Source organism: Mercenaria mercenaria, chromosome 5, assembly GCF_021730395.1.
Source record: "Mercenaria mercenaria strain notata chromosome 5, MADL_Memer_1, whole genome shotgun sequence".
Taxonomy (NCBI): Eukaryota; Metazoa; Mollusca; class Bivalvia; order Venerida; family Veneridae; genus Mercenaria; species Mercenaria mercenaria.
In genome coordinates this window covers 91,123,885-91,149,496 of record NC_069365.1, presented here as the reverse complement: position 1 = coordinate 91,149,496, position 25,612 = coordinate 91,123,885, and the positions used below count along the sequence as shown (strand labels likewise).

The window sequence follows — 25,612 nt, the reverse complement described above, 5'->3', positions numbered from 1 at the left end:
CTTTTATCAAAATTAACGTAAAGCCATTTACATACGAGTATGAACGTGATATAATAACTGGTCCATAGTTTGCGCAATTGATCAGTCTATAGTTCAACACTAAATTTTGTTGGACTAAAATCAAAATTAGAAGACAAAATATAAGAAAACATATTTCTGATGTCATGTAATAAAACACCTCGAATTTCGGGCAATAGTTTTGACTATTGACTGACAAGTCATTCAGTAAGTGTATACTATATATAGACCTTGATTATATCAGATTTAGCACATGATGGTAAACAACTTTTTGCCGGTATTTATTTACACGGGTATTTGATAGCAAAGTTGGCAGAGCGATTATCTTATTTCTTTCTGATATAACTTCCTGTTTTAAATCGAACATGAACTAAAAAGAAATACAACTGAAATGGTAGGTCATTTTACATATTATTGAATATATAACGGTTTTTAAATCTTTAAATCTTAGGAAACTTTGCTAATTTTTGAAATAGTGAAGTAAGACCCTGTACAAAATGTTACAAATTCATTTGAATTAAGCAGATATTTTGTACTTTCGTTTTCGTTGTGTTTATATGTATAGGTCAAAAATGTAAATCTAACCAGACATACACTGTTACCAACTTTTGAAAGTATAAAAAGTGTTTTTAAAGAGATTTTATTGAGGAAAGGTCAATTTACTAAGAAGGAAGAAATCCCTCTATGTAGGAAGGTGTTTACTGTTTAAGTTGTTGTTCTATAATTTACGTATGGGTTTTCTGTTTTGCTTACTTAGGACTAATAACAGCTATGGTTAAAACTCCCATGTAGTGTTTTTGACACGGACCGTTCAAAGATTTCTTTATTTGTTCATCTATATGATTAACTACGTCAATCTTATTCACGTATGTGTAAATCATGTACACAGAAATCCATACACTGCAATGGGATAGCGTTTTATAAAGGTGGCTATTCCACTTGTTTGTTGTCAGTCGTATCTTATAAGAATTAGAGTTTAGATCTTTTGCTAGAAGGATCATGCGTTTGTACTGGGTAATTAAGTTACACAGATAATTACTGTAACAGTCTGTGTGATTTACCAATAAGTACATGTATTTATTCTATATTGTAATTCTGTTAAATATGTCGCCGTCAAAATAAAAAAAAATAAAAATTATATCCTTACTTTGCCATTAAAGTCGCCGCGAACAAACTGCCTTTTCCAGTTAGTAATATTATGTTGCTCAATATGCAACTAACGATTTCTCGTGTCGTTAAGTTTCTAAATTAAATACCTATGCCAATTTTACATGTACTGATGTGACGAGGCTGCCTTCCGCTTTGCACTTTTCGAGAAAATGATAACCCTTTCCTTAAATTAACTGGTCCAAACCAGTAACGAAAGCTAATATTACGAGACGTTGAACTCTTGGAATATGGCGAGCCCTTTTGGATATCTATCCATGTTTTTATGTTTCACTTTGTCTAAGTATTTTTTTGTATATGTTATTAATGTGTGCACATTCATACATACACTGCTAAAGGCTTACTGCGAGGTGTTGAACGTTGTTTTTCCAAGTGTTTGTTTTTCAGTTATTCAGAATATGAACTCCTGGACGCTTTTAACCTGAAATAGAAAACAGTCTTAAGGCATCGCCTACAGTGGCAGCCATTTGACTCAAAATTTTACATGCAAATTTTCATAAAAATAAAAGATGACTAAGTGGTAACTATAAAGTCAATAAATTTGTCATAATTATGTTTTAAATATCTATGTGAACATATGCAAGTAGAAAGATGTGCATTTCACTACCTGTATTATGCCTTTATTCGATATTTTTTATGACACAATTTTGCAATTTTATCTGCAGTCAAACTCAATACATATTCAATACATTTCAAAGATAATTACAGCCAATTGTAAAGCAGACCCTGAAGAATAAAGTCTTCAGAAATTATTTTGAAATTTTACCTGATTACTGAATTATACACAAAAATCCAAACACCATCAATTTATCCAATTTGTGTTATCTGTTCACACATAATTTACATGTATATAAACAGGTGATATTATAGGATTATGTATAGGTTTACCTGGCTACCTGTGGTCAGTAATGCATGTACAAACAACATTTTAAATTAAATTTACATGGGGTTGTCTTTTTGTGTCTAATGCAATAACCAGGAACAATTTCGACAAAAATCCGTAGGAGTTTGCAGTATACATATTGTACTATGAAATTAACTAAATTTTGTCTTTGTAATATGTTTTATATTGGAGTTCTACTGCACATAAAATTTCAATATTTTGGGGTAAATTTTCGGTCTAAACGAGACTCAAATATTTTACAAGCGGCATATGTACTATAAATCATCATATGCTTCTTATGTTGATGATAATTTGACCAGCTGTTAAGGCTTTAGTGCAATTTTCAAGAGAAAAATACTCGGCCTGAAAATATGAACTGATACTGAGTTGTGACTGTGGCGATGCCTTAAATTAGGGTACATTTTAGAATGGATCAACAATATATAGTGCTTTTCATGCGAGTTTATTCTTTTTTTTTAAGGCAAGCCGTCCCCGATTGTTGGTTGGGGCAATAGACTTTGGAACAGCGTTTTCCGGTTGGGCTTTCTCTTTCAAGCACGAGTATGAACAAGATCCTACAAAGGCCACTGTTAAAGTTTGGAATGCAGGAACACTTACCACAGAGAAGACGCCAACGTGTATATTATTGCAACCAGATGGGACCTTTGATTCTTTTGGTTACGACGCAGAAAATAGATACAGGGGGCTTGCAGATAAAAACCTTCACACGGAATACTATTTCTTTAGACACTTTAAAATGTCACTCTTCAAAAATCTTGGAAAGGTAAAACAATTTCAAGTGATATATCAATATGATATTATGCCTTTTTACTCAGTAATATCAAAAACCGAACAAAAATAATTAGTGCTTATATGCTGACTGTGGTTTGAAGCACTTATCATATAGACACATTTCTCTAAGGTTTATCTTACAAATTGAAACCATTTGTTTAAAATATTGTCTTCATATTTGTACAGGAAATAAAAAGAGGCATGGAAATAAGTGATGAAATGGGCAAGCAGTTCCCAGCCAAGGATGTATTTGCAATGTCTATTAAATACCTTGTTGATGATATGATGGTGACTGTTGGGCAACGACTTGTCGGAGAGTTAAGGTCTCATGAAATTCACTGGGTTTTGACAGTTCCAGCAATATGGTCGGACGCTGCAAAGCAGTTTATGAGAGAGGCGGCATCGCAGGTAGAGTTTTGTTTATTTCTAAATCCGGCACTGGCGCTATACTGTTACTTGTTATTTAATTGTCTACAAATATTCATCTTTGATTGTTATCTTTTTCAAGAGTTACATGTATTAACTTTAAACTATAAATATATAATGAAACTGGTAGTTATTATAGGCGTTAAGCTGCTTTACAACTTTGTAGTTTGAAATGCCTTTGTAAAATGTAAAATGTTTTATCTGTAGTATCCATTTAAATGCGCATTTCCTATCTTACAGGCTGGTATAGAAAACGAGCAACTGACAATTGCTCTTGAACCTGAAGCAGCATCTATATATTGCCGTCATTTACCTGTAGATGCCACCTCGAAAGAGAGCAAAATGACAATATCCAATTTACCTACAGGCACAAAATACATGGTTCTGGATGCAGGAGGTATTTAGTCTTATAACAAGTTAAAGTTGTTTTTAAACAATAAATCCTTGCGAAGTGAAAATTAAAACATGTAGTGTGTTAAAGGTCAGCTCATACAATTATAATAGGTATGATTGTTTTATTGAAATATTATGCATATTAAATATAATTATACTAGAACGACAACTAAATCTTAATACAGAATGTGAGGGTTCGTAAGAAGTATCTTCATTTATTTCGCTGAACTGGTCTCTGGTGTTTGCGTAATTGGTACTTTCCATTTAAATATTGATTGTATGTTACTACATACTGTCGAAAGAAGATCGGAATAACAATATCATTATTAATAATAATAGAAGTAGTAATGATAATAATAACGAACATAATAAATATAATAGTTTAATAACAGTGTGCGTAAGTATAACCCGGAGGTGTAGCGTGATTATCACACGGTCGTGACCAGGTCCACGGTTTATATATGTTTTTCAAAACCTGCCCAAATGCTTATTCTTTGTTCAATATTTGCAAAACTTTGCATATTAAATTCTCAAAGATAGCTTTTGTAAATTACATAATTTGATTTTGATTTTATATTCCTGAAATTTAAATATATTGATTTGAATATGCCCAATTTGACGTATTTTACCGGCTTTTATGGTGCTTCAGAAAAAACTTGCAGAACACAGTAACTTATCTTTTTCACGAATCAGATTGTCTTAAAACTTGCTAGAGGTGTTAAATATTGTGCATGGGACTATTGTTTGTGAATAGCTACTCAAAATAATAAGATTTACACGCTCTGAAAATCACCTTTTTGTCTAAAAATCTACGAAAAACATGGCCGCGGTGCGCAAATAATGAGTTGGGTTATTTAAAAAATGCCCTTTTATTTTTCAGTAAAATTTTTTGTTAATTTAAGACTCTAATAACTTGCTTGACAACCATAGGCAAATACGTTATCGTGTAATTACCCCTTTTGGAGAAAAGCGTGATTCGCACGTTTTAATTTCATCATTCGCCGCGGGAAGAGACAAGAGGGCGGAGCTTGTAAATCGAAAGTAAGTAGATTTGCACTTTTGAAATAAAATCTTGTAGATTCTAGATCTTTCTGATTGACAGTCACTTTTTACTTACTTATCTGTTTCCACATATAATAGGATCTAGTAGATTACATACAACCATTTAAAATAAAAACACCTACAGTAGGTGCGGGTGCTCTAAGACTTCTGAAGTTCTTCAGCCAAAGCCTGGCCAGAGTGCATAATTTTACAATATAGATCAGGTCTACTAAGCATTTTGTAATTGTGAATTTTATTAGCTTTTTTCCCAACTACTGAAATTCGAAAAAAGTGATCCGTAATTAGATTGTTCAGTTGGGATATGTAATCCAAAAATTTAAAACGGATCCATATCATATGGAACAGAGGAATATTGAGATATTTTGAAATTAATTTGAAAAAAAAACATTTTAAAAAGGGGGATTCGGTTAAAGGTAAATTTTAATCTAACTCGCTTTGTAAAAAATGAACATAAGCTCTGTAGAGCTTTGAGCTACCCTTTTTAAGAACAGTTAAAACCAATTATACCTTACCCCAGCAATTTGCGAGTACCCATTTACAGCTGGCCGACTGAGGCAATCATGATAAAGGGGCCTTACCCAAGGCCCACACCGCAATGGATTTCCCAGGAATCGAACCGGGGGCCTTCACCTCTGTGGACAGCGTATTAGCCTATCAACCAATTTGTCCCACGAGTTCTTCATTGATTTATGTTAAATTATGTGGTAGGGTAAGTTGTTGCCCCAAGCTCAATCCAGGGTCGTGGGTTCGAGCCCAAGTGGGATCAGGACTCTCATAGGGACAACCTAGTACTGTTTATCCAAGAAGCGACTCAGAGGGTTCCAGTAAGCTTAAACTCTGTACATTTAAAAGCAAAAAAACTCTTTTTTTTTTCAGCCCAACATCTTAACTCTCACCACTATTTCACATTTGTGATGAACCCTCTTCACAAAAAAATGTAGTGAAAAGGTACAAAATTTTAATGTGGAACACTACAATTTCATAAACCCCATTAGTTTTCTAAGTCCTAATGTTTTTCTAAGATCTTTAATCCTTTCAGCGTGAAAACACAGTAAGGGTTTTTTTTGTTTAATAGATCAACTTCCTCAGACATTTGATGAATGTTATACCCCCAAAAAATGTCCCCTTTGCAACTTTTTAGTTTTTAAAGTGGCACATTTCTTTTATTTTTTTTTTAAATAAAATTAGATTATACTTATTTTGAGCCGTACCATGAGAAAACCAACATACCGTAGTGTGTTTGCGACCAGCATGGATCCAGACCAGCCGGCGCAATTGCACATGTTGTCAGGATCCATGCTTTTTCGCTTACAGTTTTCTCTAATTCCAAAGAGGCTTTAAAAGCGAACAGCATGGTTCTTGATCAACGGGCGCAGATGCGCAGGCTGGTCTGGATCAATGCTGGTCACAAATCCACTATGTTGGTTTTCTGTGGCACGACTCATTTCCTTGAAAGGGAGTACAGTTGATAAAAAAGCACTTTCAATTTGACATTTTAAAGGGACTGTTCAACATTAAAAAAAGCCAAAAGTGAACCCCCCTGTGCAACCCTTTTTGACAATTCATTTAATTACCTTTATATAAGAAACTCTGGACAATTTAAAATTCATTGTGTGCATTTTTCAGAACTAACCAGTTTTTCAAGTTTAAAAAGTGGAAACATTCAATGTTTGGCTTCGCAAGCTCTTAAGTTTACCCACATATATGTAAATGTTCACACGTGAATATTGTGTAGTCGAGAAAAAATGTACTTAATGAAGCATATTCTATGATATATATTTTGGCTGCAGTTTGTCCCTGTGCATCTTCTTAGTAACATAATAAAGTATGTATGAATTTACTGTCCACATTTTACCATGCATGGCTTTTGTCATTTTCTACTCTCTGTAAGCAGTGCATTTTAGAATAGATGATTTCAATGTTTTGGTTATGTTTAAAGTCACTTATTTGTCATGTGAATTTTTTTATGAACATAAACTAATAATGCATGAATATTATACTGTTTTTCAGTATGTGTCCCCTGTGCATCTGCAATATAATCAATTTTGAGTTGAAAATTTTAGAAATTAAGACTACTGGACTTTCTTGAAATTTTGGGCATGTTTTAAACATTAAAAATTTGAGGAAAAATAGTTTTATAATAATATGTTAATTAATTTTCATTAAGCAACAAATTTTCTAGTAAAATTTTAATTTTCATGTCAGATTTGTGCAGAAAAGGCTGATTTTTAAAAACCAATCGCCGCAAACATTTTGATTGAATAAGTTTCAAACCAACAATTACACCTATATCTTATATGTTGAAAATATAACTGTTAATATATTTCCTTATCATAAAACACTGAAACCCATTATCACCAATCATACTGCAATTGAAATTCACTGAACTTCAAATTAAAGCTGAACTATTTTCTGATAGTTTTTCTCAAATTTTCCCAAAAGTTTTTTCCTTAAATTTGAAGATTTGCATCATATAAAATAGGTGACCACCATAAGAAATAGGTTTTCAAACTCTATGTCCCACTTTTTCTCATTATTTTAAAAACCACCCAAAATATAGAACAATCTGAATTCCAATTATTTGGACTAATTTGGAATAGGAAAGGTAAAGGTAATTTTTTTCACCTTGCTTGTGAAACAATAAACATAAGCTCCATAGAGCTTTTTAGCGACCCTTTTCAAGAACAGTTAAATACACAAGCTAACTTAATTCTGTTTTACTGTTACAGTAAATAATAATTAAAGACACTGATTCTGGTGTGCCTGGTATGTGCCTATGGATGAAAGGTCTGGTATTGGAGAAAGGGGCCAATACACAAGTCTGGAACCATTGAGACATCTTTTGTTTATCATAATAAGCTACTGTTAGCTACTGTGCAGTAAATGAATTGAAAGGTGATATTTCTCACCTTTGTAGCAAAATCAGTTCTCACCTTTTAACAGTTGGAAGTTTGATTGAATTAGGGCTAAATTTAATACACAAAGTAAATTAAAGATAAAACAGTTGTTTTTATCATATTTTGTTTTACATCTCATCATTGCTGTTTTTTTTATCAAAAATGTAAAAAATGCATTCAGGCATTTAGTTTTTAGAAATAATAAATTATGTTATTTTGAACAATGAAAACTTTATGCTGGATTTTATTATACATAAAAGAAACGTTATTTAGACAGCACTAGGGAATTATGCATTTTTAATATATAAATCCTTCTGTCCATACCCCCCTTTTTATCTATTAAAAATGCAACTGACGGCTTCTTTTAATTTCTAATAAAATTAAAGCATTACAATTTTTGCAGGTTTTATTTTGTTTACTTTTGATAAAAAGATCATAATCATTGAATAAACAAACTTGAAATTTTCTCTTAAATAATTATTTATTGTTAAGAGTGAGAACTGCTTGCTATAAGGTTGTAATTTAACTGGCCAGGACATTACTCAACATGACTGAGCAATCAGTATTAGTATATTATCAGTTAAAATAATTTTGTGTACATTCTGAAAAGAAAAAAAGAAAAAAAAAACAGCAATCCCTAACACAGAAAAAACCAATTTATCTGAAAGGGCAATAAAATTTATGATTCTCTGGCAATATCAAGTCTACAGGGGTTTTATCGACCCTAACTGACTGGACCAGACAGGTCTTGTTTTTGGGGATTAAAAAGTCGGTATTTGGGGGGTGGGGGGGGGGGAGGTAACATTATATTATAGCTACATTAACATTTTTTCAGAAGGGCTCTCATTTATTACTGATACATTTTTATTAAATAAAGCAGGGTGATCCAGATAAATTTTGCTCGGAGTTTTAATGTATTTATAAGTTACTACAAAATTAATGCTAACTAAAAAAAAACCTTTCATCATTATACATTAGTTATCTACGGTGAAATTTAATAACTAAGAAAATGACCATTGATACTTTCCCATTTATTGATTTTGATTTTGAATTAATTTTATTAGAAAATTAGTATGTTCCAGTGATGATTTTTTTTTCATAAAATAAAATTGTTGTCTGCATTTCAGGTATTTCCTCTTTAGCTGATCACTCCACTGTAACAAACCTATATATCAACACATATAAATGTATATTTCAGAATGGTACTGAAAGTCAAGGGTTGATCATGATGACCACTTAATTTAATGGGGAAAGATTAACCAAATTTGCAGCTGGAGAGGCTGTCACCACATTCAATGATTTAGGTAAGGAGGGACATTCTACAGACATATGAACATGGTGAATGGTTCTTTATAAAAGTATTTGAAGTTTACTATAAAGTTACAAATCTCATAGACTAGCCACTAACTGATAAAAAGAATTATTAAAAAAAATTCAAACTTTGGTCATTTTCGTAATTTTGATGTAATAGTGTCAGATGCCACTCTAATTTAGTGATTTTTATTTGGAGAAATTACTTTTATTGTAATCACAGATTTGTAACAAGCTATATTCACAATTTAGAAATATTTTTTAAACATTTTATAAGGAGCTAGTATACAGATATCAGTGTGTTACTGGCAAACATGCCATTATGCATTATATAAACATGATAATTTTTTAGTTTTCAGAAATACAGATACTGGCATTTTTAAAAGGAAAAGTAGGGCAATGGATTGGAAAAAAAACTTTCCCCATATTTATCAAAGTTCTTAGGCTTAAAAATCATTTAAATGTTAAGATTTAGAGAGTAAAATACTTAAAAGTTTGTAAAGCAGTTAAAGTGTTTTCATTATATTATGTATGTATGGTGACAGTTGACATAAAATATTTTGATAATCCCAAATTCTCTTATAAGGAAATCTGAGAATTTTAGATATTGAAATCTTTGTCTTTGAACTTGGAATACTTACCAAAATGTAGGTACAGTGTATGTAGAAATGAGTCCTTTATTTCTTTTATAACATTTTGTTTTTTTTTTTTACCTCTGTGCTTTATTCATCTTTGCACTATAATTTTTTCTTAAAAGTAATATAAAAATTAATAAAACTTCCAGTTAAGACAATGAAATAGAAAAAACTTCATGCTAACACTTGCATCAGTGGAAGTACTTCTTATTGGATAGAAACTTTAAACAAGGTCAGTGATATTTGTAATGTTTTATATCAATATTTTGTTTTGCCTTTTTAAACTCATCTTAATGGAGCTGTGAACTGCATAGGTGGATTATCCATTACACAATGTTTAGCTCGACTACTCAACCTGGCGTAAGCATTGGTTCAATTTTATTTCTTAAGTTAAAATATATTTTAGCTTTCAAAAGATACTGTATGCACAGTTTGACAAGGGACACTGTCAGCAATTTTTTCAAGTGATGCCCCATTTTTATTTAGAAATTGATTAACAATTTATCCATAATGATAATTATCTCGCAATCCCATTGCAGTAAGGGCCAATTTACAAGGCTAGACTATTGATAGACAGCTTCTGTTTATCATAATCAGCTACTATAAACCCACTGTTCAGTACACAGATTGCATGTGACAATTTTCATCTTTACAGCAAATCACTTCTTACCTTTACAAACAAGTTTAGAACACTTGATTAAATTAGGGTTTTAATAGTGATAAATACAATAGTACTTTCATTTTATGATGAATCAAGTTTTATTACAATGATATTTAATTAAAATGCAATGGAGCATTTCATTAATTTCAAATAAATCCAGCAGTGATAATTTTTTCTGTTTTTATTTTGTTACTTAGATTAATCAAATAATTGAATAAAAAGTACTTTTTCACTTCTCTAATTGGTTTTAAAACATTTAATTATTTTTGTTAGATACAGGTAAAGTTTTTCTAAAAGGATGAGAATTTGCGTTGCTGTAAGAGTTAAATTTTTAATTGGGGTTTTGGGGACATTACTCAACATGACTGAGAAATTACAATTAGTATATCACCCAACTAAAAAAGTGTGTATATTCTGAAAAAGCTGCATTTCCCAATAAATAAAATGCAAAACACTGGAAATAACCAATTATGTATTTACATATCTCAAAAATTTTATGATCCTCTGACATGGACTACAGTCAAATCCACAGGTGTTTTATGAATCCTTTATAAAATTGGTTTGGACAGGACCTGTTTAGTGGGATTATAAATATATAGGGAATAAATTTATGCTAGTTGACCTATAAGAAATGTAGGCTAAAATTGTCCTTATAGCTATTTGGTCAGAATTTAGTAAAAAAATGAGCATTTATATAAGATCTTTCATCAAACCTATCGAAAACCAAGGGGTAGTACTCGGTTGAATTTTGACTTAAAAGAATTGAGCACAAGAACTTTAGAACACTATCATATCATGTGTTTTCTTGTTTTTTTTTTTGTGTTGTTTTTTTGTTTTGTTTTGTTTTTTTTTTTGCTACATTAAAATGTGAATGTCAGGTGACCTTCATATAAAGTAGCATTTTATTAAGCAAAAAGCAGACTTGTTAAAAAAAATGATTTTAAAATGAAAATGTTTGGATAAAACCAAATTTACTATTTCAGTATGCAATATATTTGTCATTTGATACTGCAATTAACTTTAAATTAAGTGACACATTTTAAAATATTTTCTATCTGTTTTTAGGTCATCCATCAGCTTTTGAAGTTGCTTTCTTGGCACATCATGCTGTCCATGGAGTTCATACCATATGCCAGGCCTTTATACATTGGTCAAAGAAGATGAATTTGTTATTCAATTTGTGAAATTGATTTAAGGAGGACTTTCATATATTATATTCAGCAGATTATCTTCAAGTGTGCACTTCATAAATCACAGTTTCTAGGAGGTTTTCAGTTTAAAGTTAGATTAAATTTAAAAATAAGTAAACCATCATACTCACCATTGCATCGGCATTGGCATTAAAACAGTTTAAGTTTTTTTTACCAGTACCATATTTTAAAAGGACCTTTTGAAAGTATTGAAACTTACAACAGTAATTTATCATCATTATACCATGTTTTAGGCAAAAGTACATAACTCCATCAGATTTGTCTGAACTATGGCCCTTTGAAACTTTGTCACTTGTTATAATAATAGTCTCTATAGGCAAGAGTTAATAACACGGTAGAGTAATTTGGTTGAATTTTGTCCCTTTTGGACTTTGAAATTGGTTGTGTTTTGTACAAGTACACATTTTTGACATATAGCTTTGAATCTTTCAACACTAAGTCTTACCCTTTCAATAATAAACTTAAAATAGTTGTTCAACACATCACCCACATCATACGACACAAGATCATAACTCTTGCACAAAATTAATAAATTATGCCCTTTTTTTGCTTAAAATGTTTCTTGTATAGTGTTTGATACACTTTACTTTTTGTCCTCATATTTCATAATATTTTAAAACAGACCTTAGTTATTATGCAATATCTTCATCAGCCATTGGAGCCCCTTAGTTGGTGGGTTTAAAATCCTATAATTGTAAACAAAATAAATGTTTGAAAGTTTCATAAAAAAATCGTTTCTTTAATATGATTTTTCCTAAGGGAAACTAACTCGCATCCATTTAAACCCATCCAGTTTGTTAAACAAATCTTGAAAAATATTTAAAAGAGTCTTAGAGTTTCATAACCCGATAACTATAATTGAGCCGCGCCAGGGGAAAATCAACATAGTGGGTTGCGACTAGCATGGATCGACCAGACTGTGCATCCGCGCAGGGCTTGTCAGGGTCCATGCTGTTCACAACAGTTTCTCCAATTTCCAATAGGCTTTAAAAGCGAACAGCTGGATCCTGACCAAATGTGCGAATGTGCAGGATGTTCCGGGTCCATGCTGGTCGCAAACCAACTATGTTGGTTTTCTCATGGCACCGGCTCGTATTTTTGATTGGGCCTACTTAATAATTATTATGTTAGACTTCATTTACCCGAGGGGTAATATATCGAACGTCATGCTGTAATCAGTCATAATTGAGTCATAATTGATGTCATAATGGTCTCTTACCATTTCCCTGCGTCAACCGTTGTTTATCGCAGAATATAAGAGCTTTATTTCCTTTTTATTAGTAATCAAGGCGTAGTCTGGGTGGTTAAATACTGAAGCATCAGAACAGAACCTTGGTAAATTAGAAAATGAATAAAAGAATGCCTCGATTGTTTTCATTCTGACAGCACATGCACACTTTGGAGAAGGGGGGTATTTGTTTGCAGATGTTTTTCAGTCGGTCGGTTATGCAGTCGGTTTCCCGGAATAACTCAAAAACCTTTTAGCCAGGTACATTAAGTTGATAGAGAGATTGGTCATAAAGTCCAACTTTCATAAATAAATGAAAAAATAAACAAATTTTAAAAAAAGATTGGGCCTCGTCCCAGTGGGTTTAAGTCGTGACTCAAATACTGCCCTACACGATTGGGTCGAGCCTCACTGGGCTTTGAATCTTCATGTAAACCCAACCAAGCTGGTTACGGGAAAGGGCTGTGGTCACCCCAGGTGCCCCTCGTGATGAAAATAATGCACGAGGCACCTGGGTTTTCTCCACCATAAGCTGAAAGTCCCATATGACCTATCATGGTGTCGGTGCACGTTAACCAAAAAAAAAAAGCAAATTTTTTTTATAAAAAAATCACATTTTTCAGAATGTGGCTTTTGTGCAAAGCCCGATTGATACCGCCTGGATACCCAATATTATACCGTTGGTGCAGAAATCATTCCTGAATATAAAAATAAGTGGGAAAGGCCTGATTCAATGGGGGAAGTTTGATTACTCAGCAATTTTGGCTGATTTTTTTTTGTTTATATCAAGTACATAATCCATAAAAACGAGTTTTATATATAAAGGATAAAAAAGTGCATTTATTTAGAAATTATCAACCAAACAATATATCACAAACTGATCATTTATATGGCATATAATTTTATATATCATAATGGTAATATAAGTCTAAAAGCTAAGACCGCCCTGCATTATCACAGGCATACCGAAACCGGGGTGATTTCCCAGCCGTTTTAGCTCATCTGATTTTTGAAAAAAAATGATGAGTTATTGTCATCACTTGACGGTTGTCGGCGTCGGCGTCGGCCCTCGGGTCGGCGTCTGCGTCGGCGTTGCCTGGTTAAGTTTTAAAGTTTAGGTCAGTTTTTCTCCTAAACTACAAAGCTATTTTCTTTGAAACTGGAATACTTGTTCACCATCAAAGCGACCCTGTATAGCAAGAAACATAACTCCATCTTGATTTTTGCAAGATTATGGCCCCTTTTGTACTTAGAAAATACAATTCTTGGTTAAGTTTTATGTTTTAGGTCACTTTTCCCTAAACTATCAACATTGCTTTGAAACTGGAATACTTGTTCACCATCATAAGCAGACCCTGTACATCAAGAAACATAATTCCATCTTGCTTTTTGCAAGAATTATTGCCACTTTTGGACTTAGAAAAATCGTTTTCTGGTTAAGTTTTATGTTTAGTCAGCTTTTCTCCTAAACTGTCAAGCTATTGCTTTAAAACTTGCAACACTTGTTTACCATCATAAGTTGACCCCGTACAGCAAGAAACATAACTCCATCCTGCTTTTGCAAGATTTATGGCCCCTTTGGACTTAGAAAATATCAGATTTCTTGGTTTAAATTTTATGTTTAGGTCCAACTTTTCTCTTAAACTATCAAAGCTTTGCTTTGAAACTTGCAAAACTGTTCACCATCATAAGCTGACCCTGTACAGCAAGCAACATAACTCCATCCGCTTTTTGCAATAATTTTTGCCCCTTTTGGACTTAGAAACTCATTTCTTTTCTTGAGTATTATGTTTAAGTCCACTTTTCTCATAAATACATCAACCTATTGCTTTAAAATTTGCAACAGTTTTTTCACCATCATATGGACACTGAACATCAAGAAAACATAACCTATCCTGCTTTTTGCAAGAATTTATGCCCCTTTTTAAAACTTAGAAAATTTATGGTAGGACAATATTTATTACACAAAAAAAAATCAGATGAGCGTCAGCACCCGCAAGGCGGTGCTCTTGTTGTAGAGCCCGTTGTCCAAATGGTTTTCGGGTCCGTCCTTTTTTCGTTGTCCTGAAACCCAAAAAGTTTGTCATTGATTGATTGTGGGATTTTAAAATAACTTACACAATTTGTTCACCAATCATTAGACGCGGTGCGCGCGCAACACCCGAGTAACATCTTACGGTCAAGGTCACACTGAGTTTAAAGGGCAAATACGGCCATTATTGGGCTTTGTCCCGGACAATAACTTCGTCATTGAGTGGGATTATAAAATGACCTGGCACAATTGGGTTTACCATCGTGAGATGGTGTGTGCATGCAACACCAGCGTCAATATCTTAATGGTCAAGGTCACACTTGGAGTTTTTAAAGGTCAAATATTGCAATTGACCTTGTCATTGAATGTGGGATTTAAAATAATTTGGCTTACTTCTTCACCACCATGAGATGGCGTATCGCGCGCAACGCCTGTGGGCAAAATCTCAAAGGTTAAGGTCAGACTTGAAGTTTAAAGGTCAAATATGGCATAATTGACCTTGTTCGGACAATAACTTTGTCATTGAATGTGGGATTTTCAAAATAAAACCTACAAACTGTTTTATTGGCACAAATGTTTGTCTCGGGAGCAGAGTTTCGTGTGCAACTCCCCGTCCTTTTGACAGCCGGCAGGGTCGACAGTTGCCCTTGGGCATCTCGTTTTCAAAGTATATATGTCTAATACTAAGACCGCCCGTGCGATTATCACGGCTATACCCAAACCGTGTGATTCTCACGCCGTTTTTTTTTTTAAAGGGTGGGCTTGATGCACACCCCCCGATTTGATACGCGCCTGAAAACCCAATTTTTATACCCCCGTTTATGCAGAAATCAATCCTGAATAATATTATTTTCATAATGGTAATATGTCTAAAACTAAGACCACTCGTGCGATTATCACGGGTATACCCAAACCGTGTGATTCTCACGCCGCCGCGTAGTTATCGCAAATACGGAAACCTTAAGACAACTTTTAATATGAAATACTTATTACTTTTCCCATTTTTCTTTCAAAATATGTTGCTTTGATGCTCACTTTAGAGTTGCTACGCACCAAATATTAAATTAAAAATAAATACCCCCCCGCAAAAAATGCCTAGTACCCCCCAGGGCCCCGGGTTTTTTTAAATTTATCAGCTCGTGGTTATCATTTCAGTCCAATTTAGATGAAATATACTGAATAACTGAAACTATTTTAAAAAGAAAGGCACATATTTTCATGAAAAAAAAACTTTTTTTTTCAAGGGTAGGGGGCTTTGATGCTCAACCTCCGAATTGATACGCGCCTGAAAAGCAATATTTTTAACCCGTTGTTGCAGAATCATTCCTGAACAATTTTATGTATCATTTTGGAAAATATTGTGTACAACAAAACCGACCGTGCGATTATCACGGCTAATACCCGAAACCGTGGGGATTCTCACGCCGCCCAGTATTTATCACAATATACGGGGAACCTTTTAAAGACAAATTTTAATATGAAATACTTATTATTTCCATTTTTTTTAATATGTTGCTTTGGTGCTCACACCCGTTCTTCACACCTGAATATTAAAAGAAAAAAATACCATTAAATGCTGGAATTATTCTTGAAAAAAATTTAAAACATCGTACTCATATTTATATATGCTTAAACCAGGAAGGTCAATATGTTTTCAGTTGTCCGCTTAGACTAACAACGTCCGTTCGAATTTTTAAAGGCCACACGCCGAACCGCAAAAATGCTAAGTAACCGCCCTGCCCTGTTATTTTAATGAATCAACTCGTCGTTAAACATTGATTTTAATGCACTACACGGAAAAATCACGTCGAAATTAATTCCACAGGATGCTTTTGTTGCCACCAGATAATTGCTCAATACAGAATAATTATTTTCTTTAAATAAAATAAATATATTTTTCATCAAAATGTTTATTACATTTAGTGTGCACCCTTGCGATGGCCTCAAGCCAGCATCAGAAAAAAAGTTTAAAAAGAGAGCAGAAGTCTTTCTGAATCATTTTTGCATTATATAGTATAAACATATATACCTACAATTACGCCGCCTGCATAGACATTTATCGTAGTATTACTCCCACCTAGCCGCCCCTGGATTTTTTAAATTCGTATCAGTTACTAGCCGCCCCGGATTATCAAAGATTGTACAGTTCATAATATTCCGTTTAAAAATAAATGTACGGACACGTGTAAGTTCGTATCAGTATAGCCGCCCCTGGATTACAAAGATTGTATCAGTTCATAATATCGGTTTTTTAAAATAATGTACGACACGTGTTAAACACATCTTAAAAGGTCTGAAACATTTTGTTTATGAAAAAAAAAAACCTTTCCTTTTCTTAAAAATATGTTGCTTGATGCACACACCGAGTTGCTACGCACCTGCATATTAAATATCATTCCTGATAACCTTGTACGTGGTTTTTGTATATATGTCTAAAACTAACAACACCCTATGATTTTAACATACGCTGTACGTCATATTCTCTATCAAAAAGGCGACAATTATAATCCGCCCCTGGTTTCTATAAAAACCTATTAGCTCATCATAAAAAAATTTCGTTTATTGCAGTACACAAACATATTTATAATTGATTTCGAAGATAGAAGATTTTTATTCTTTCAAAAAAAAAAAAAAGCGTGCAATGCTATAATTTTAAAGTTTCCACGCACATAAATAGTCCGCTTAAAACAAGTATAATGTTCCCTTTAAATAAACAAATTTTACCAAAATATTATAATTTTAGTATGCACGCACGGGTTTTCCCCCATCATTGTCCGCCCCTGGATTCCTAATATTCATGTCAGTCCAATTCAGATAAAATATTGAAACTATTCTAAAAAGAAAGACTTAATTATATTATGAAAAAAAAATCTCATTTTTTTTTTAAAGTAGGTGGCTTTGATGCACAACCCCGAATTGATACGCGCCTGAACACCCAATTATTTTATACCCATTGATGCAGAAATCATTCCTGAATATTTTATGTATCATACTGGTATATATATCTAAAGCTAAGACCGGCCGTGCGATTATCACGGATACCCCGGAAACCGTTGCGATTCTACGCCGCCGCGTAATATCACACGCGTGGGGAATATTACCACGCGTGTGATATTCACGCGACACCGGCACTAAAAATCTCATTGATTTCGTCATGTCGTTCAATAATTATAATCTGAAAACATTGTAAAAAAGTAAAATAACCAATAAAAAACAGATGACACGGTGGGTTGGTGGTAGAATCAGTGGTTTATAAGAAAGTGACTGAATGTTCAATTTAAGTTATATAGCGTGTTTTGGCATTGAATTTTCTTGTTCTTGATTTTACTGTTACGTGCTTTATGTAAAGTACTACACTTTTAGGAGGAAGGTTACCTTAATATTTGTATGTGCGCATGTCCAACCAGAAGCTAACGTGACGATTTACGACGACGTTTACGACAAACTTAATGTGTTTGTATATCCATTCTTCTGAGAGAAAAAAAAATCTGAACCTGTCTCCGATCTGATCCTTAATGGTTTAATAATGCTGAAATAATGAATAATGAATAAATTGCCGCAGAAACGCTTCAAAACATTGTTGCCTTAAAATGACGTTATTGACGTCATGACGTTACGTGTCAGTTACCGCGCAAAATTGATAGCTTTTATTTTGAAAGTAAGTAATTTTATGCATTTTCTTTATTTGCTGAAATATTTTTATGAGTCCTTCGCTCTAAATAATGATACATATTTTGCTTCATTTATGTAGTTATATTGAAATGTTATGCGGAATGTAAATAAATGGATGATGGTAACTAATGCTCTAGTTGGGTGGAAGGTTACTTATTACGGCCATTTTCAAACAAAAATTGGGCAGTTTGATTTGTAATACCTATTTTTCAGTTTCCGTTGATAACTTTTTACTTATATACTAAAACTAAGCTCTAAAATTGTTCAAATTTCTGTAGAAAATTGTGGTTTCTTGAAATAAATCGATGTTACTATGGAAACGAACCCGTGACCTGTATATCTAAATGTAAAATTCAAAAGCGTTGATACTGGTGTATTTAATTGATTTAATCATATTTTATTGCTAATCTAGAACATGCAATACAAAGTACATACAAATTTTTAACACATTAAAACAAACAAACATATGATGGAGACGATTTAGGTAAAAAGCAAATGGGTTGGGCCACAAGTTTTACCAACATTAATGACGGCCCTCCTCTGTGTTGAAGATAAATACATACTAAGTAAATGTTGTATATGCAATTTTTCATATTTACTTTTGGAAAAAAAAGAAGAAAAAACAACAAAGATAAGCTTTGAAATGAAATATCAGATTAATTTTAAAAAAGAAAAAAGGAAAAAAAAAGAAAGAAATGTATATTCTGTTCGCTCTCCACGCCCCCGATGCAACAATGTTGATTTGTAATATAAATATATTTGCTTCTTACCCCCTTAACCCTTGTAAATGACAGCTTCCTATGACTTAAATATTAGTCATTGCTAAATCGTCTCGTATGCTTTATGTAATTGTGCACTTGACGAAAAATTGTAGCGCTGACTTCATCTGTTAAATTATCCCAGCCAAAAAGTAATTTTCTGGTACTTCTGGGATGATACTGTCGTGTGTCAACAAACAATTGTCGACGTTGAAACGCAAAATTTGGACATTTAAATAAATAATATTCAGCATCTTCCTTAATATATCCGCATTTACAGACTGAGTTATCTCGTAAGTGGTTTGTGAATAAGTCTGCATTAAGATTGCTGCATTTATTTCGTATTCGTGCGTGATGAATCTGTGGAAATCTCTCTCCGGAAATGAAAAAAAGGTACTAAATGTGGTTTGAATTTTTTTTTAATTTGTGCTTGAAGATTGATAAAGAATCGGAGTTGCGTATCTGCCGGTCAAGGTTACTCCAAAGATTGACAGATGAAGGTATAACTGAATTTGCATAAATTTGTAGCCGACGTGCCACAGTAGCATAATCTGCATTGTTTCTTAATTCGTAAGTGTTAGTTTCGAATACGGTATCTGGAAATTGTTCTGTTAAATAATTTGGTAACTCTCCACGGATTTATTTATATACCAGTATTAATTTTTGCATTTGTCTTCTGTCTGATAAAGACATCCATCCTATTTCATGAAGTAATCTTTAAATAGATACGGATCGAGTTAGACCTGTTACGATTCACGCTTCTATCTAATAAATCTTTTTCGTAAATTGTACAGCTGTCCAAGACTATCAAAGCATACTCAATAATAGGTCTTAAGTAAGAAATATATATTTGATTCAATGTTTTTCGCTTAAGTTTGAATTTCAACATTCTCATTGTTCCTAGAACTTTTGCTGCCGATGCAGTTATATTGGAAATATGATCATGCCATGATCCATTATTGCTAAATGTAACCCCTAAATGTTTATGACTATCAACAAAGGATAAAAGTGTGTCTTGAAAGTAAAGCGTCGGTAACCTGCGATTTTGTTTAGCTAGTGAAAGATACATAACTTCAGTTTTTGCTGGATTAAACTTAATTAAATTAGCCATTGTTTTGCCCAACGAGATATAATATTCAAATCTGTATTTATCGTTGTCTCGATGTATTTAATGTCATTAGAACTAACTGCTAAAGAGCTATCGTCGGCAAACAATCTTGTTATACTAGAAAGAGAATCAGCAATATCATTAACGTATATTAAAAAAAGCAGAGGCCAGAGCACTGAACCCTGGGGCACGCCGGCATTAATAACTCTTTCATCAGAAAATTCTGATCCCACGAAAACATTTTGCTTCATACTACCTTATTAACTAGAAATCCAATTTATGATATTGCCAGTCACACAATATTGTTTTAGATTGTAAATAAGACCCTTATGGTGTATTTAAGGAACACAGCTTCGGCTTTTTATTTAAGAAATAATTTATAGCAAAAGAGTGTTTTAACACTGTTTATGCACGATGGGCGGTTATACGTCGGGCGTAACAATTTCACGAGGGCGCAGCCCTAAATCTAAAACAGTAGATAAACTATAATAACGCTCTTTCTTGTCGCAACAAAAAAATTGACGTCACCGCACGTTAACGTGACGTCATTATAGCGTAAGAGTGTTTTAACAGAGAAAAGCATATTAGAATTGCATTTCAACAATATCCGTGAGAATAATAGCAGCATGCAGAACTACTTTTCATAAAAAATGTCAGACGAAGGGTACTGCCTGTAAGTATTTACCTGTGAAATTTGTTTAGATATGTGCAGATAGCAGGAAAATATTACGAACGTTAGAAATAAGATGTTTAAAAGCTACGTTAATAAGAAAGATAAATTTTTTTTAATAAGAATTGACGATAGAAAGCAAGATATGAGCTATTTTAAACATCTCTGTTGCCATGGTTACTTTAAACTTCAAATAAAAAAGGGTACCATGTAAACTGCTTGGTATTTTGCTAATAATGTTACCCAAATATTCCATGTTGGTCATTAACAGAATGGCACTGAACATTAAAATCCGGAAAAGTGGACAATTACGTAAAACTGCCGTTTCAAGCATATTCTTCCATATTTAAGAGTAGAAGGTATAATACGTTTGCTTTGATTTAAGGCTATGGTCTTTATCTACTTTTAAAACAAAAATATTTGGCCACTGACAATGATACTTTTATAATATTATGGTACGTATTATAGTCCGAAATCTGCAAAAATACCCTGTCACAAACCTGGGTAGCTAACTTTGGTCTGCAAAACTCTGCCAGAAAGATGCTTTTTGTGTGTCGTTTTTGCATGTCATTGTATAGGTGACATGTATAAAGATAACTTAGCAAAAATTTGAGCAGTTTAGAAACATAATTTTTTTTAGCGATATTGTCTTGTCACAGAAATCTCTGTGAACTACGTTATCATTTTGAGCTGAACATTTAAAAATTAATGCGTGTATAAATATGTACTATAATCAGTTTCGAAGACAGTGAAAACATAGAAAAAGTACAGTGTGAAATTATTTCGTTCATATGTCTTGATAAATTTTCAAAAAATCCCCTTAAAATCAATACCCAGTTAATTTTACATTATTTTGTGAACTACGTTACCATACATTATTGCTATATGCAATAAAAACAAAGGTATGCCTATTTCTCACTACATTCATACTAGTAAACAGTATTATATTAAAGCAAAAATGTTTTTATTTGTATCATGTTTATTAAGCCAGACAGGCTTAACCTATGTTTTGTGAACTACGTTACCGTGAACTACGTTACTATCAAATTAGCAAAATGTCTAATATTTAATCCTAGCCTGCCCGCTTAGCCCAGTAGGGAGAGCGTTGGTCTACGGATCGCGTGCAGACCTGGGTTCAATTATTTTCAAAAGTAATTAATTAATTACAATTGAAATAGAAATGCTTCAATTAAATTACAATTATAATTACTTGCTTTTTACAGAAGTAATTAATTAATTACAATTATTTTAAGGAAAATAATTAATTATATTTCATTATTTGGCAATATATTTACAAATTATACGTAGTTATTGTAATTCAATGGCTTAATATTCATCAATGGTCTAGCAACATCCAGATTACATTAATACCCCTTTAGATGACCAGCAAGTGTGAAACAAAATACACTGGAAGTGTTAAATGCCTGTATTTTCCTTCTTCTTTCAATATAAAATACCTTTGGAGGGTCATGTACTTCAAACCTGGATAAAATTGTATTTCAAGGGACAGAGATAAACGAAATTGAGATTGTAACAGTTAAAACATTAAATTACACGAAATACAAAAAAAAAATGCTGCGGTTCAATTAATTTGAATTTACCCTGGTAACAAGGTAACCTACTTCCTTAAGCTATTTTAGTTTTTTCATAAAAAAAATAAATATGTTAACGATAACCAGTCTATATTTAGATCCTACATGTTTTAAATATTTCTTGGCCGACAATTTCCAGAATACAATTTCCAGAATTATTGACATGTACCTGAAAGAATGTTAAATACTATATGATACATTTCTTTCATTATCTGCACAATCAAAAAATGTGCTTAAGGTGGCAAGTTTACCAGCTGAAGATGAATGAGAAAGTCAGTTCGTATATCTTAATAAACCTAACGAACAGGTTAGTTCCGAGAAGAGCAACGAACTAAGAATATATTGTAAATAATTCTTTAACAAGAAAAAAACCCGCTCATGTCAAATAGAAAACGTTTTATTTATCCATCTACTCAAATGACAAGTATCCTAAATGATTATTAAAAACATTGCTGATCAAATTTGATCTTTTATAATGACTGAAATAAAATTATTGTAACTGATGGATTTATTGCTAAACACAGTTTTGAAAGCGTTTTAAAACAGTTTATAGATTTAATTATTCATATAATTTCGAAAGGTGGAACGGTTGATATCACGGTCCATGAAGTACAAGACACAGACACACTAAGGGAAGCTAAAGCAGCAAATGGAGGAGAATGGGGCGGAATCATGGTAGACCAGGCATTCAAAGATTTCCTTAGAGAACTTGTTGGTGAAAATGTATTTGAGACATTTGAATTGAAAGAAACAGAAGATTGGTTGTATATGGTGCGGGACTTTGAAGCTAAGAAGAGGGAAATAAGAATTGAATCAGAACGTTTCATAAGCATGCGCTTTCCCGTATCTCTCATTGAACTATGTGAACAGGAAAAACGAATGAAATTCCCAGATATAATTGCATCAACTAGATATGCCGAAGTTGTGGAAGTAAAGCGTGACAAAATCAAAATGTCTAAAGTTGTATTCTTCTACATGTTTGGACAGTCTATACAGTCAACTATTAGTCACGTGAAATCAGTCTTTAATGACATGAGTTTGAGAAATGTTAATATCATTCTGATGGTTGGCGGTTACTCGGAGTCACCATTGTTACAGCATGCCGTCCATGAGGCCTTTCCGGCAAAAAAGGTGGTCATTCCTCCAAGTCCATCTTCAAGTGTATTGAGAGGAGCCTTAATATTTGGACATAAACCTTTGGCAGTAAGTGAGAGAATACTAAGGTATACGTACGGTGTTGACATAAGTTTACCGTTCGTAGAAGGAACACATCCAGAAAGTAAGCGGTTCAGTACAGACGAAGGTGATAGATGTAGGAACATCTTTGAATCATTTGTCACAAAACATCAAATTGTAAAGACTGGAAAAACGCAGGTTAAGCAATATTTTGAAACTGTTCACAAATACCAATCCCGAATGAACTTGAGTTTCTTCATTTCTGAAGAGACACATCCACAATATATTGATGAAGCTGGCTGCACAAAAATAGGAGACATTAAAATACACTTAAAAGATCCTGATGACGACGCTAATCGAAGTGTCACTGTTTCTATGGAATTCGGTGGAACAGAGATCATTGTAGATGCGGAAGATGAAAAGACAGGGGATAAAACCAGGGTGATACTTGATTTCCTAGGTTAATAACATTCTTAAGTACACAATTCTTTTCTTAAAAGTGTTCTACGTTCTTCTGTGGAGTAAAGGAAAATAAAACTAACATATACTTCATGTTGTTATAGACCAAGAAAAACACCCCATGGAATAAATATGTAACAACGTTAACGAATACAAAACTATTTATATAATGACAGTATTAAAAATCAAAGCCTTGAAATGTCTGATGGTTGCGGGTTGTTGGTAAATTTATTTTCTGTTTAAATGCCAGTCTATGAATATACATGAATGAGAAACAAATACAAATTTAAAGTGCCTCTTGTCTAAGATGAACTCTGCCTGACCCAGCTTGTGATGTAACCATGGGCTGGAATGCCTTATCATTGATATATCTTATATAATCTAAATGGTCAGTGCTAGTGGATAAAGGTTGAATAAGAACTGCTTGTTCATTGATAATTCATCCGCATTGTTCATGAATGGGACTATTTTGTGTAGCACATGAACATTCTTTGGATGTGATTTGGAATCAAATAAAGATGCTATGATTGTCAGAAATACACTTTAACTTTGGTAGCGGGATAAACCCGCAACCAATAATCTTAAATATAAACAGCAGGTGAAATTTAATAACTTAAGAATCTTTCTCATCGGTGCCTAAACGTTTATCTCTTCCGCGATAAAGTGGAATCCATAAAATACCATTTTAATGAACGTGCGACAAATTTTCGACAGGAAAGGTGTATGAGTTCAAAATAATTTAGTTCGATGTACAAACTATTAATAGGCGAAACCCTGAATGACAACTTTGAACTTAAGTAGTTTCAGTGATAGCTTACATTTATTGTACCTAATCATTTATTAACCATCTATGATAAATATGTTTCGATTGTTTCTCCTCTCACTTTCAACCAGAGCTGTTATATCTCGATCTCGTTCAGCACGATATTTGTTGTTTTAGTGGTGCTGCTTTTTTTAGCACGAACAGTTCGACTTACATGTAGGTGGTTCTTATACATCCACTTTTACTATTGTTATTGTTAAATCACCCTTTGGATATGGTGTCTGCTTTTACATTTTACTTTTTTACAGTTTTTGTGATATGCAGGCTTCATAACCTCAGGGCCCCTATCTAACTTCTACCTTCTATCATTTTAACAAAGAACCGTACGCCCCTTTGCAAAGAATTGCACTCTATGTATCATTGAAGCTTCTATGTACATCGCCGTATGAACACATCTGCTGATGTCTCTAATGTGTATTTTAGCGCTATTAACACGTGCAAATGTAAAGTTCTGCTCAACCCGGGGCTAGACATGTTGGACGATAGAGTACATTTCTACTATCGTCCATGAACTGGTTTAATTAGATATAACCTGAAATGCGTGCTTGCATGCGTACGTCGTCAAAAAATTCTTTAAACGACATCTCCAAAACTATTGAATGTAGTTTGATGAAGCTTGGCCTTGATGTTTCTTTGGT

At 33.1% G+C, this 25,612-nt stretch overlaps 1 protein-coding gene across 1 annotated transcript; it reads left to right on the top strand.

Annotated features, from left to right (window-relative positions):
- Positions 1 to 275: 275 nt before the first annotated feature.
- LOC123559227 (heat shock 70 kDa protein 12A-like) lies at positions 276 to 24,571 on the top strand. The gene is made up of 5 exons (XM_053544279.1): positions 276 to 412; positions 2,550 to 2,852; positions 3,047 to 3,268; positions 3,527 to 3,683; positions 23,097 to 24,571. The coding sequence occupies exons 1-5, from the start codon at positions 410 to 412 to the stop codon at positions 24,155 to 24,157; spliced, it is 1,746 nt and encodes a 581-aa protein (XP_053400254.1). The 5' UTR covers positions 276 to 409; the 3' UTR covers positions 24,158 to 24,571.
- Positions 24,572 to 25,612: the final 1,041 nt, after the last annotated feature.